Here is a 12,780-nt window from a genome sequence, read left to right as displayed (position 1 = left end):
AAGCTGATCAGTGGCGGTTCTATTGTAAGCGCTGAGGCAGTATGGGATCACGTCACCATGGCCAACCGGGAGTTGGCATTTAAAGCAGGAGACGTTATCAAGGTCCTGGATGCCTCCAACAAGGACTGGTGGTGGGGACAGATTGATGATGAAGAAGGATGGTTTCCTGCCAGCTTTGTAAGGGTGAGTCAGTCTTCCACTACCTTCCTTGTTCCTCTAATACTCCTGAATGTTTATGTCGTGCTCATGGTTGGATTCAAGCCCCATCTGCAGTACACATTTAATGTGGTTTCATAACACTTTAAACAGTCATGGCTTCTCCAAAGAATCCTGGGAACTGTAGTTTGCTAAGGGTGCTGGGAGTTGTTAGGAGACCCCTACGCCCCTCACAGAGCTACAATTCCCAGAGTTCCCTGGGAAGAGGGATTGATTGCTAAAACGTGAGAATTATATATGTGCCTCTGTACATATAAATTAGCCTATGTAATTTTTATGCAAATATCTGTCCCTTTTCATCCCCTTCTTAGGGTGATGCACAAGAGACTATCCTAATGAACACTCATGTATCGCCATCGTCAACGTCTACAGCATAATGAAACCCACACCTGACATGCTCAGCATAAAGGCCATGCTGTGCCTCCACGGTCAGAGGCATTATGCTTCTGAATACCAGTGCTGGAAACCTCAGGAGTGGGAGTGCTGTTGCACTCAAGTCCTGCTTGCAGGCTTCCCATAAGCATCTGGATGGTCACTGTGAGCACAGGATGCTGAGCTAGATGGGCCACTGGCCCGGCCCAGCAGGGCTCTTACGTTCTGAATGGTATGTTTAGGATAATGTCTGACTCTTCACTTTTATCTTTACATGCGCACAGCCAGCCATGCTCCTCCATCAGCTGTGCTTTCAGTTTGAGTGTGAAAAGATACTGTGCATACACAGGAACATGCACACATGCAAACTTTATGCACATACATGCCCATTTTTGTCTTCTTTTTAATGATGAATTTCGCGACCACCTTAATTGGTTAGAGGAAAGGCCTTTATAAAAAAAAATGACATCTGCCAAAATGTCACAAAGAAGGGGACAAGAGGAATCTTTCCACCAGGAGGGAATTTCAGGCTGCAAGTGCTGGGAAGGCCCTCTCTCTAGACCAGGGATAGGGAACCCGTTTCAGCCCAACTCTTTGGGGATCACATGGCAGTGGTGGGTAGGGCCCAAAGCAAGGCTGAGCAAAGCAACAAATGCCATTTTTACCTTTGTAAATATTAAGCTAGTTCCTTTCCACATGCACACTCCCATCTCTACATCCAAGCCAGCAAGAAGCATGATCGGAGTTCAGTGCCAAAACACCCAAGGATAGTGTGTAGCAGGTCTGGGGAGGAGGGAGGGGCCTGAGGACGGGGAGGGGCCTCAGCAGAGGCCCATGGGCTCATTCTGCCCCCAGCCCCAAGGTTCCTCATCCCTGCCCAGACACAGTCAAAGTGACCCCAACACACAAGAAGGCCCTTCCGCCACGATTGCAAAGGGCCGTGCAATGTGAAACTCCTCCTCCTTGCAGAGAAGTCAAAGGATCCTGGCAGTTTTGATGTATGTATTTGTGAGCCGTTTTAGGAGCGTATATGGTATTTCATTGTGCTGGTGTTATATTTGAGTTTTTAGGCTGGTTGGCTCTTAGGTTTATTGCACTTTCACTGTTAATGATTTACACTTTTTATCCTGTACAATCCCTAGGGAATCTGAAGTGTTTCATAAATGTAATAAATAAGTAAATAGTCTCTCGAAATTCTTCACCCTATTTCTGGGCAGATATATTGGGTTGGGGGTGGGATTTATTTAACTGAATTTTTCCAGAGAGAGGAGAAACTCTCCCAACAGTTTCTCAGGGCAGGAGCTGACCATTAACAGAGACAGTAGCACAGCTTCATTCTTTTTTTCCTGAGCCGTTCCCTCCTCCCCACCCCACCTCTTCTAGTGGCAGCCGCCACTGGTTTAGTAGCCTGACCACCATTTTGCATCCTCCACAATCCTTCCTGATCTAGCGTCGTAACAGGGCATTGGTGGGTGGGAGGGGGAGAGAGAGAGAATGGAGGTGGTCACAAAAATTGGTAAGAGACATTCTGCAAAGTGTTCTTCTTTTTCTGGAGGGGGGGCTGAGAAAAAGAAACATCTCAGATATTTTATCTGAAAAACGTCTTCAGCGAAAGCTTGTGCCTTAGGGCGAATGGAAGAGTGCCCCACCCACCTCAGCTCAGTCCTCAGCCAGCCCCCACCTCCCTCCTTCTTACTGACAACCACTCCAAGGGATGGAGGGGTCGCCTTCCTCCTCCTTAGTCTCACTGTTGCCCTTGTAGCACTTAGCAGGGCGGAGGACAGACTCCTCCTGCCGTCGGCTCTGGCTCCACTTGCTGTTGATCTTCCTGCCTCCACCAGTTCCATTGGGCACCAGATACCACTGATTTCAGCTCAGCTCCATTTCTAGCATTCTTCCCTTCCTCCTTGAATGGATTTGTGCTGTATTCTCGTGGCTTCATAAGCAACCCTGCAATTTGTCTCCAATGCGGTAAAGTCTTTCATAGTTGGGGACAACAGGAGATCTTTGATGGTGCTGTTACTGTTATTAATCTCAAGAGAACAAAAGTGCAGCAGGAAACCATCCTTATTCCCATCATACCTTGCCATTTTAATAGGGATCTCTTACAGGCATTTATGAGGAAGTCAAAAGGCAGGTGTTAACCCCTGTTCTTTTCGATTCCACCCATCCTTCCCTATTTCACAATGCTTCTGTGATAGGCCAGATGATAGCTTTAATGTCTTTTGAAGCCTAATTGGTATGGCACAATAAACAGAGAATCCTTTTGTCTTGCAAAATCATCCGAGTTGGATCCTGTGCTTTACACTTACCAGTCAATTTGGCTGGCTCTGTGCTGGTGGGTGGGAAGGGAAGGCAATTTGGTAAGCAGTGCATGCCATACTTTTCTGTTGGTGCATTGCTTTTTCTGTCTCTGCTGCCTGGGGTCACGCCAGCCACCCTAGCCTGCCTTCCTAATCTCCATCTCATAATCCCCATAGTACACAATATCAACCAGTGATGTTAATGGTAATAATATTTCACTAACAAAATGCCTGTCTTTATGATAACGTGTGTGTGTGTGTGTTGAGGACTGAAAGTTCTGTCAATTTCAGTTCTCTCAGTTTCTCATTTTTCCAGTCTTAATTCAGTTCTCCACATTTCTCTAGCAATTTGCTATATTTTTAAATAAAATCTCACTGAAATCCTTCAGCATTTTAGTGTGAATTTCTCCTACTAAACACATTTTTGTATGCAGTTTTGACTAACGTGCACGTCTTTGCAAGCAGTTTCTCCTTACAATGCATTTTTGTCTGTTATTTTCACTCGTATATTCATTTTTAATGAACACTTTCCCCTAATATATCTATTTTCAAAAACGTTGGTCAGTTGGCAAACTGCACTGCAAAATTCAAATAAGTGCAAATTTCGAAGGATGGCTGTGTTTCAGTTCTTATGTTGTTTTGGAAAGTGTGAATCTGATAGACTGAAATGCAAACTGGGTGGAATTTTCGCCCATGCCTACTGTGTGTGTAGTGAAAGCTTGTATATTACAAAGACCACCAGGGGAGCAGTGCATCTCTGCAGAGGCACATTGAACGTACACGGTAGTGCAAATTTTGTGCAAATGGACTGGAGGAGGGGAGATAGGTTTTGCTTACAATTCCAACACTTGAATATTCCCTTTAGGATTAAATGGCAGCCATTCACATAAAGGGAGGGGGGAATAAAATCAGATGCAAACGTGTTTCTTGCGTCTGGTGACCCAAAGAATTAAGCATCACGCCATCTGATCTCTGCATAGTCTCCCCCGTCCTCTTCATATTCTTCACTTCATCCTCAGTTCTGTTTCTTGGTTACACTAGAGCGACCATCCCCAAGGCTTTTTTGGACTACAGCTCCCATCATTATTTATTTTATTTCATTTATTTAATTACATTTCTAGACCGCCCTATAGCAGAAAGCTCTCAGGGCGGTGTACAACAAATAAATCATCCTTGACTACTGGCCATACTTTCTGGAATGATTAAAGCTGTAGTCCAAAACATCTTGGAGAAGGCTGCACTAGAGTGTGGTAGGATGTTGGCAAATAGCACAGACACACACACACACACACACACACAAAATATTGTTTAACTTGCATTCACAGCAGTTAAAATAATTCCACACAGAACTGAACACATAAAATTAATTCGTATCTCAACAGTGCTAAGAACAAAAATATTTTTGGAAACCAGATTCAAAGCAAAACCTAAGGCTTAAATGTGAACCATAAGGGTCCCCTTTAGAGAAGAACGGTTTGTCCTGGACAAACGCTCTTCAGAGTACAACAGCAAGGAGACCAGATGATGCAATTCAGCTCATTTCAAAAACATTTGCCCCACAGACTCTCAGAAGGGACTGTCATTCAGATGTTCTTCACTTTTGAGCAACCTCTTCCATCTAAAAAACAAACTTACAATTCTTTTTCAGATTTGTCATAGAGAAGTCATTTGTCATAGAGAAGAAATATTGTCACAGTTCTTGGTAGGAATCTGGCTGCAGGGAAGAACCACACTTTGGTGGGAGAGCACCAGCTTTGTATATAGAAGCTCCCACATTCGACCCCGGCACCTCCAATTGGAAGACCTCTTCCTCAAAGAGGCAATACTGAGCTAGATGAGCAAACAGTGTGATCTGGTCAGAGTTCTCATAATCTGTTGAAATTCATTAAAAATCAGCCATGTTCACAGAGTACCTGGAATCCTATTACTGACCTTGTCCCATACTCTGACCACCATATTCTGTGGTTTAAAAGTTAAAAAAATGCCTGGCTGATTTTTAAATAATTTAATAATTTTTGCATTGAACTGAATGATAGTGTTGGGCATGCTCAGTAAGAACCAACTGTCAGTGTTCTAAAAGCCAGACTCCCAGCTGCTTCACTTGGCTAATCAGGGGGCTGCACCCACAGCAGACTTTGATTTCATGTGAGACATTCATGGCTTCCCTCAGAGAATCCTGGGAAGTGTAGTTTGTGAAGGGTGCTGAGAGGAGACTCCTATTTCCCTGACAGAGCTCCAGTGACCAGACTGGTTTAACAGTCAGCCGCTCTGATTGAAGCTCTGTGAGGGGAGCAGGGCATCTTCTAGCAACTCTCAGCACCCTTCACTAACTACGCTTCCCAGGATTCTTTGGGAGAAGCCATGACTGTCCAAAGTGAAATAAAGGTCTGGTGTGGATGTGGCCAGGGACAGCTTTGGTTTAAATTTGGGTGGGAGGCTACATGTGCCTGCTGTAGAATGAAAAGATGGGAGAAACGCTGAAAAGCAATGATACTGTTCACAATGTTTTCCTTTTGGAAAGGAAAGGGGCTTCCTCTCTGCGCACTGCTCATGCATCCAATCTTCTCCCCCTCCTCCTCCCCTCCCTGCCCCTCCCCTGGGTCAGTGTTGGACTACAACCTGGGTGACCAGTGTTCGAATCCCCACACAGCCATGAAGCTCACTGGGTGACCTTGGGCCACTCACTGCCTCTCAGCCTCAGAGGAAGGCAATGGTAACCCCCCCCTGAATACCGTTTACCATGAAAACCCTATTCATAGGGTCGCCATAAGTCAGGATCAACTTGAAGGCAGTCCATTTCCATTTTCAAACATAATTGCACAGAAATAAATCCCACTGAACTCAAAAAGTATGCAAATTATCAAACCCACTCTCCCTTCTCCTCCTTCCTATCCCCTCCCTCTTGCCCTTTCCCTCCCCCTTCCTTTGTCCCTCCCTTGCCATCCCCATCCCCTTGCCACCCCCTCCTTCCACTTCCCCATATGCTCACAGGCACATGTCCCCAAATTCTTGCAAGCTACACAGCAAGTGTATTGGACTGTGAAAGACCAAGCCAAATGGTGTTTGCATTTTGACAAATTTGTAGGGTAGTACAGTATCTCAGAGACGAGATCAGGTCTCCTGCTCACCTGGTGCACTCACTATAGCTGCCCAATTTCCCTGCTTTTTAAAGTTTGATAGAAATATCTGTTTGCTATAGGTACGTTGTTAAACTGCAAGGTTTTTTTGCCTATTAGTGAATACACATTACAAAAGATGCTGAGCTCATGTCCACTGTGCAGAACCTCTGTGACAGATCTGAAATCCACAAAAACAGCATAGAAACAGCCTTAGCAAGCAACTGTATACATGTGTCCCAAGTGTATAAGTGTAAAAAGAATTAGCCACTGGCAGATTGCTTCTCCCGGAAACACCTTAGAGGTTCTGATGATTAAGCATCATATGAATCCTGTTAAATAAAAAGAAATCACTGCAAATTCCCTAAATATGGTTCTATTTTCTGTAAAGATGGCCTTCCTGTAAAGCATGACTATTGTCAGGAAGGAAGAATCTTAAAATGGAAGTGTTAGATTCTACAGCCTTGTCATTGCTCCTCACAGAGTCTCCCATGGTTTTTTGCAATCACACTTTCCCCACCCCAACAATCTAAAAAGCACTGTTGTCAGAAATGTTTCTCACCCCCATGCCGTTCACACAAACCCCAGAGCAGCTCGGTAAGACGCAACAGGAGTGAGCTTAGCTGCAGAAAATGTTCTGTCAAACCAGCTAAATGAAGAGTTGTGTAAAAATGCTCAAAGGAGAATCTTCAAGAAGGTGGAACACCTTCAAGTGAATGTAGGTGTAATTTTTTCATAGCTGTAGCTTTAAATATCTAGGCAAGGTGTGATTTTATTATTGTTGTTGTCATTGTCATTATCATTTACTTTTTTAAGAAAAGTGTGCTTGGGCATCTAAGTGTAGAGAAGGGCAGCTGGTGATGCAGAAGCAGTTCCTTGGACCCTCTGTGTTACTCCTCTTGTGAAGTGAGATATACAAGAGAGATACAGGTAAAGGGTTTCTTAAATACTTCCTTCCCTTTGCAAACAGCAAGACCTGTAGCTTTGAATATCAAGGCAAAGTGTGATTTGGGTTTCTTTCTCATTTAGGTTTGTTTTTTTAAAGGTTCTTGGACATCTAAGTGTAGGGATGGGCACCTGGTGACTCAGAGGCACAGTCTAGTTCCCATGGACCCTTTTTATGTTGCTCCCCTTTCCCTTGTGCAGGTGAGATGTACAAGGTCCTTCAATGCTTTCTTCCCTGTGTGAACACAACAGGGCAGAGCCTTCCTCTGGTTCCACACCTTCCTCTGGTTCCACACCTCCCTCTGAGACATAGACAAAGGACTCTTTAAATCCCAGGGTGGACAGCAGCAAAGGCTACCAGATTTATCCCCCTCAGCTGCTGATGACTGTACACATGCCAAGAATCAAGGAAATGGTAGTGCACGTGTGGGATGAGGGCAGTGTGCTTCCATGGGACTCTCTTTCCAGCCTTTTTATAGGCAGCTCTCCAAAGCCCTCTTCAACAGTTCAAAAAGAGAGGGTGAGGCTCAAACTGGGGATGGGGCCCACGTGTTGGGGTGTGCTGCTCCACCAGTGGCCTTCCCAGATTGAGTAGTAAGACCAGAAGAGGGCTTCAAAGAGTGGTTGGCTGGATAACACACAATTTCTAATTGCAGAGGAGCTTCAGAGAACATGCTTAGATGTTCCCTTCAGACTTTTCCGCTCAATGTGGGGTGGTCCGCCCCCAGGGACAGGGGAGAAGTGGAAGTGTGCATGCCATCCTTCCACTCCTCACTTTGAGCCCTGACATGTTCTTTCCTGAACACCCATGGAGGGCTCAAGCTGCACTCATTTCCTGTTCTACTCTGTCTCTCAGCTAACACATAGGACCTCAATTGCATGTTAGTATTTCTCACAAAGTGAGGTATAATCACTTTGCCTGGCTGAGGGAGTGCTTAAGGCCCCAGAGTCTGTCACCTCCTGCTCGTTTTTTCTTGGGTCAGCTGCCAGGAAGATATGGCTGCCTCCATGGCTACAGTGCTATCCCTTCACTCATGTTGCACACACCCATCCTATCCTAGCTTGGCCCAAGGTGTCCAGGAGATGTTGGACTGAAGCAGTAGCACTCACCAGAGGGGCAGGGTCACATCTAGAAGATCAGAGATCAATGGGACAAGAAGGTCACAACAGACCAGGCCAGGCCTGTTCAGGACCCTGAACAGATCACTGTGGCAGGTGCTGGCTGGAAGTCATCCAGAAAGAGAATGTCTGGCCTTTTGAAGGCTGGCTGATCTAGACCTGCTGTTAACCACCCCCCACCCCACCCCACCCCACCCCAGAACTGTCTCTGTTTCTTAAATAGACGTTGCCCGATTCTGCAAGCCCTGGCTCCTATGGCATGCGGTTGCTGAGTACTGCTGCGAGGGGAGCCCTCTGAGTCTTAAGATAAATCAAGTAAAATCACACTCTCTGGCCTGGAAGGTCCTGGAAGGTCCTGGAAGGGGGAACAATGACTCCCCAGGTGATGCCTCTTCCTCTCTCTGCTTTCCTCTGAGGCAAAGGTAGATGGAGGCCAGAGAGCATGGCTCCTCTGACCCCGTCACACATTTCTCCCAGCATGGACCCCATTCCTATGTTCTCTGGCTTTATTGCAGTAGGGATTCCCCTCCCCTCACAGTGAACAGCCGGGGTCGCAAAGGGAAAGAACAGAGTGGGGTCTCAGTGAGGTATGCCTTGCTGAATCCCTGCACAGTGGTACCCCACGGGGAGGTCTGGGCTTGAGCAGGGCACGGAAAAGAGCCCTAGAGCAGCATCTCATCCAAGTGAAGATGACATCTAATAAGGTACCGAAATAAGAGACTGTCACCTCCCATTTGTCTGTTCGACTGCACTGTTGTCTGAAGCAAAGCCATCCAGCAGGGTTGAGCGGGCAGGCAAGTGAAGCGTAGAAGATCTACTTGGCAGTGTTGCTACCAGAGTGACAGACTCAATTAAAGTGTACGGGGTGTAACCCTTTGGAACTCAAAACCTGGCTACTTCACGGGCACCGCTGGATGAAACTCCTGCAGCAGCCCTTCAACCCCCCAGGTTCTTCGTAGTGATCTGAAATTGAATGTCATTTGAAAGATATAATAAGTTGCGGAGAGATGACAGTGTGTGTGCATTTCAGAGAGCTGAACTTATGGGGAGACAAAGTTTTCTGGGGGGGGGAACACCGCAGCTCAGTGGCTATTCTCAGTGTCTGCTTTGCAGGTAGAAGGTTGCAAGATCAACCCCTGGCATCTCCAGGTAGGAACGAGAATGTCCCATGCCTGCAGCCCTGGAGAGCAGCTGCCGGTCAGTAGAGACAGCACGGAGGGCGGTGGAGCAATGGCCTGACTTGGTTCAGGGCAGCTTCCAGTGTTCCTGGTATCAATGCTCATCTTCCTTTTGCACTGTTTCCAAATCTGTTTGGTCAGAGTTGACAGTGGGGCCCACTGGAAGTGTTAGCTCTCGCCACAGGCTTCAGGAAAACATTGACTGCATTTGGATGTAATGATTAATTATGTTGTGCCATTACATAAGCGAGTCTCTCCTCCAGCACAGCAGTGAGGAAGATATCAGAAGATTTCACTTCTACTTTTTAACTTTAAAGCATTAAAGTGAGGGGAGGGGGAACTGGGTTTCCCTAAAAGGCATCAGAGCACCATGAGTAGTCCGTTTTTTAAAAATGCTTTAAATGACACATGGGGGGGGGGCTTGGGAGGCTCACAAAAAAATCTCTGTGACAAGCCATTAGTTTATTGTTGTGTCTGAATGCAATCGCTGTCAGTCATTCTAACTGTACTTTTCCATTGAGAACCCATCAGTAAGCTTGTGTCCCCATATTCTTATTATTATATTGCAGATAGGGGGACAGTTGTGGCAAGACAAAGGCCATCTTCCACTGCAAAACGGGAGAGGAATTTGGTGTGTGTGGGGGGGCTGATTTGGGGGGGATTCCCATACTTTAAACTAGACAAAGTATCAATAGTTCTTATCAGCTGCAAGACTGCCTGCAGTTTCCTTGCAGGTCTTTCTGGACCCTAACCGTATGAGAACTGCACCATATAGTTTGTTCCCATTACATTCTGGTTCAGTAAACCTGGTTGGGAAGTTGCCACCAGGAATGAGAAATATTTGATGGTGCAAAAGGTTGAACTGGGGCAGAGTTTTGGGAGGCCTTTCACCCACCCAGATCCCTCTCCACACCCCCAGTTCAAGTCATTAAAAGAACTCCCAGCTCATCCCTAAGCAATTGTTGCTTTGCTAGGCTAACCCATGAGTAGTGCGAGGGTGGGTTGGCTCAGGCTGACCTGAAATTCATTGTGCCTGTTTCTTTGTACAGGTTGGGTAGTGATAGGAATCAGTGGCGTGAAAAAGACATTCTGAAAATGGTTCAAGCCCATTATCATGTCTCGGTTTCAGGGCCAGTTCTTTCCCCTTCCTTCCCATTTTATCCTTACAACAACTCTGTAAGGCTAGGCTAAGAAAGAGTGATGAAGAGGTCACCCAATGAAGTTCACAGTTGAATGGAGGTTTGAAAATTGGCTTCCCCTCTTCTAGCTCAACACTCTGATCAGTAATCAGGGACAAGAAACATTTTTTTCAGCCTGAGGGCTGCCTTCCTTTCTAGGCTACCCTTGGGGGCCACATATCCATGGTGGGTGGGGCCAGAAGCAACACTGATTATTTTACATTTGTGCAATAGGATTGTTTCTGCAACAACAAAAATGCTGTGTCTCAGTTTCAGGGACGGCCCTACTGTTAGGTAGAGGGAAGCAGAGCTTGGAAAAGTTACTTTTTTGAACTACAACTCCCATCAGCCCCAGCCAGCATGGCCACTGGATTAGGCTGATGGGAGTTGTAGTTCAAAAAAGTAACGTTTCCAGGCTCTAGGGAGGCAGCAAATGCTGGGAAATGGGTGGTGCAGAGAGATGTTGAAAGACAAAACTGTGTGTGCCACTTAACCTGCCCTGTGCCTCCTAAGCTAGGGTGCTGCCCCCAAATGCAATGGGGGGGTTACGTCCTGTCAACAGAGTTGAAGTGAGATTCAACTGCCAGTTGTGTATGTGGAAAGAAGGGGTGCCATCCTGTTCTTTGCTTCGAGCAGAAAAATGTCTTGGGCCACCTCTGCTCAATTCAAATAACATGGGAAACCATGAAGTAAGAAACTGTGGTTTGGTGTGATTTGCCTTGGCCTATGGCAGCCTTCACAAGCCAGTGCCCTCCAGAGTTTTTTTGACTACAACTCCCATCAGCTCCAGCCAGCCAAATTTCTGAAGAGCACCAAGTTGGTGAAGCCTCAGTGGTGTGCATCAGGTGTTCCTTTCTGTCTCCCTGCTGCATGAAACCACTGGCTTGGGTGGAAGTGTCACCAGCGTGCAGATGATGCCCAACTCTGCTTTTCCATCTAATCATCCCAGGGAGACAGTTCCATGTCCTATTCAGTACCTCAAGGCAGTTTTGGGCTGGGCGAATGGGAACACACTGACACTTGACCCAGATAAGATGAAGGGGCTGTGAATGGAGAAACTAGCCTATATAGCTTTGGCTGCCTCGTCAGCTGCAACTAGGGTTGCTGGTTCTGGGCTGGGCCTGGCAACCAAGAGGTCTTTTGTATCTTTAAAAGTTGTGCAGGGGGAAGGGAGAATTCCACCTTGTGGTTTTTCCTATTACAGGGTTGCAAGAACACCTGCACTTGGCTGACTTTCTTTTCTCCTAAACATACAGGATCAGTCTCAGGGATTGAACCTGGCAACCCTAAGTGACATCCATGTTGTAATTGCACCAGCCCCCTTTATTTTTAGTTCCCATAACCCATCCCTGAGAGCTGGCATTAAAAACAGGTCTCTGAGCTCTAACCCACAGCAAGATTTGACTCATAATAAGCCCAACAGTGTAGCTTTCCATTGAACAGAACGGTGTGATTCTTCCCTTTTCTAATGAAAATCCTCTTGGGCTCTCAATCCACTCACATTGCCACTGGACATAAAAAGGGCTTGCTCAGAGTCTGCCAAGTCAAAGCTCTGCTTTGTCCTTCACAGCAGCGGCTCTGCTTGACCCTGGCATCGCCACTGGTAGGTTCAGTGTTGTGGAGGAAGTATTTTTTCAGCCCGTCTCCTCTGGTCCACCGTAGATGCAGCAGGACTTGAAAAACAGGAGCTGACAACCGTTTCTGTGTTTCATTTCTGCTCCTTCACACAAGGCATTAAAACGGGCTGTCAGCTGAACAATCCCTGGAAAGGTGCAAAGTATTAGTAGTCAGGAGATGGATTTTTATGTAACTGACTGTGTAGTGGGGTTGGGGAGGTGGTGAAATCAAAGGTGTTGTTCTAAGGCAGCCTTTCCCAACTAGTGGGCCACCAGATGTTGTTGGACCACAATTCCCATCTTTCCTGACTATTGGCAATACTGGCTGAGGCTGATGGGAGTTGTGGTCCAACAACACCTGGTGGCCCACTAGTTGGGAAAGGCTGTTCTAAGGGATCTCTCTCTCTCTCTCTTTTTCTCCTTCATAATTCAGAAAATCACAAAAAGAAAATCACTACGCTTCTCAAACATATATTTTCATGTCCTGATTTTCAGAAGAAGTTTTATGTATTCACATATTTTCAAGTACAAAACAATAAAAAGCACTTAGCATTTGAATAACAGGTCTTGGGGCCCCAATGTGGTGCACCATAGCACCCTTAAACCACATTTTGATGCTTGCGAAGGCTCGCTCCCAATTTCTTATTTTGTTTTAAAAAAAAGTTTTGTGTTTTTTGGCCAAGAGGTGTCTGTTTTTATGGGAGGTAGCCTACTTCTTTGGTATGTTTTATTTGTTT

General features: G+C 46.1%; 1 protein-coding gene across 2 annotated transcripts in view; it reads left to right on the top strand.

Moving 5' to 3' along the window:
* Positions 1–12,780, top strand: part of ARHGEF9 (Cdc42 guanine nucleotide exchange factor 9) — a 290,941-nt gene that overhangs the window by 188,738 nt on the left and 89,423 nt on the right. For both annotated transcript variants that reach the window (XM_061598283.1, XM_061598284.1), the window contains exon 5: positions 4–183. In XM_061598283.1, coding sequence (XP_061454267.1) covers positions 4–183 — 180 coding nt within the window. The remainder of the gene's footprint in view (positions 1–3; positions 184–12,780) is intronic.

Source organism: Rhineura floridana, chromosome 16 (genome assembly GCF_030035675.1).
Source record: "Rhineura floridana isolate rRhiFlo1 chromosome 16, rRhiFlo1.hap2, whole genome shotgun sequence".
Lineage (NCBI taxonomy): Eukaryota > Metazoa > Chordata > Lepidosauria > Squamata > Rhineuridae > Rhineura > Rhineura floridana.
The sequence above is the reverse complement of the archived record's forward strand: the minus strand, read 5'-3'. Positions and strand labels throughout refer to the sequence as shown.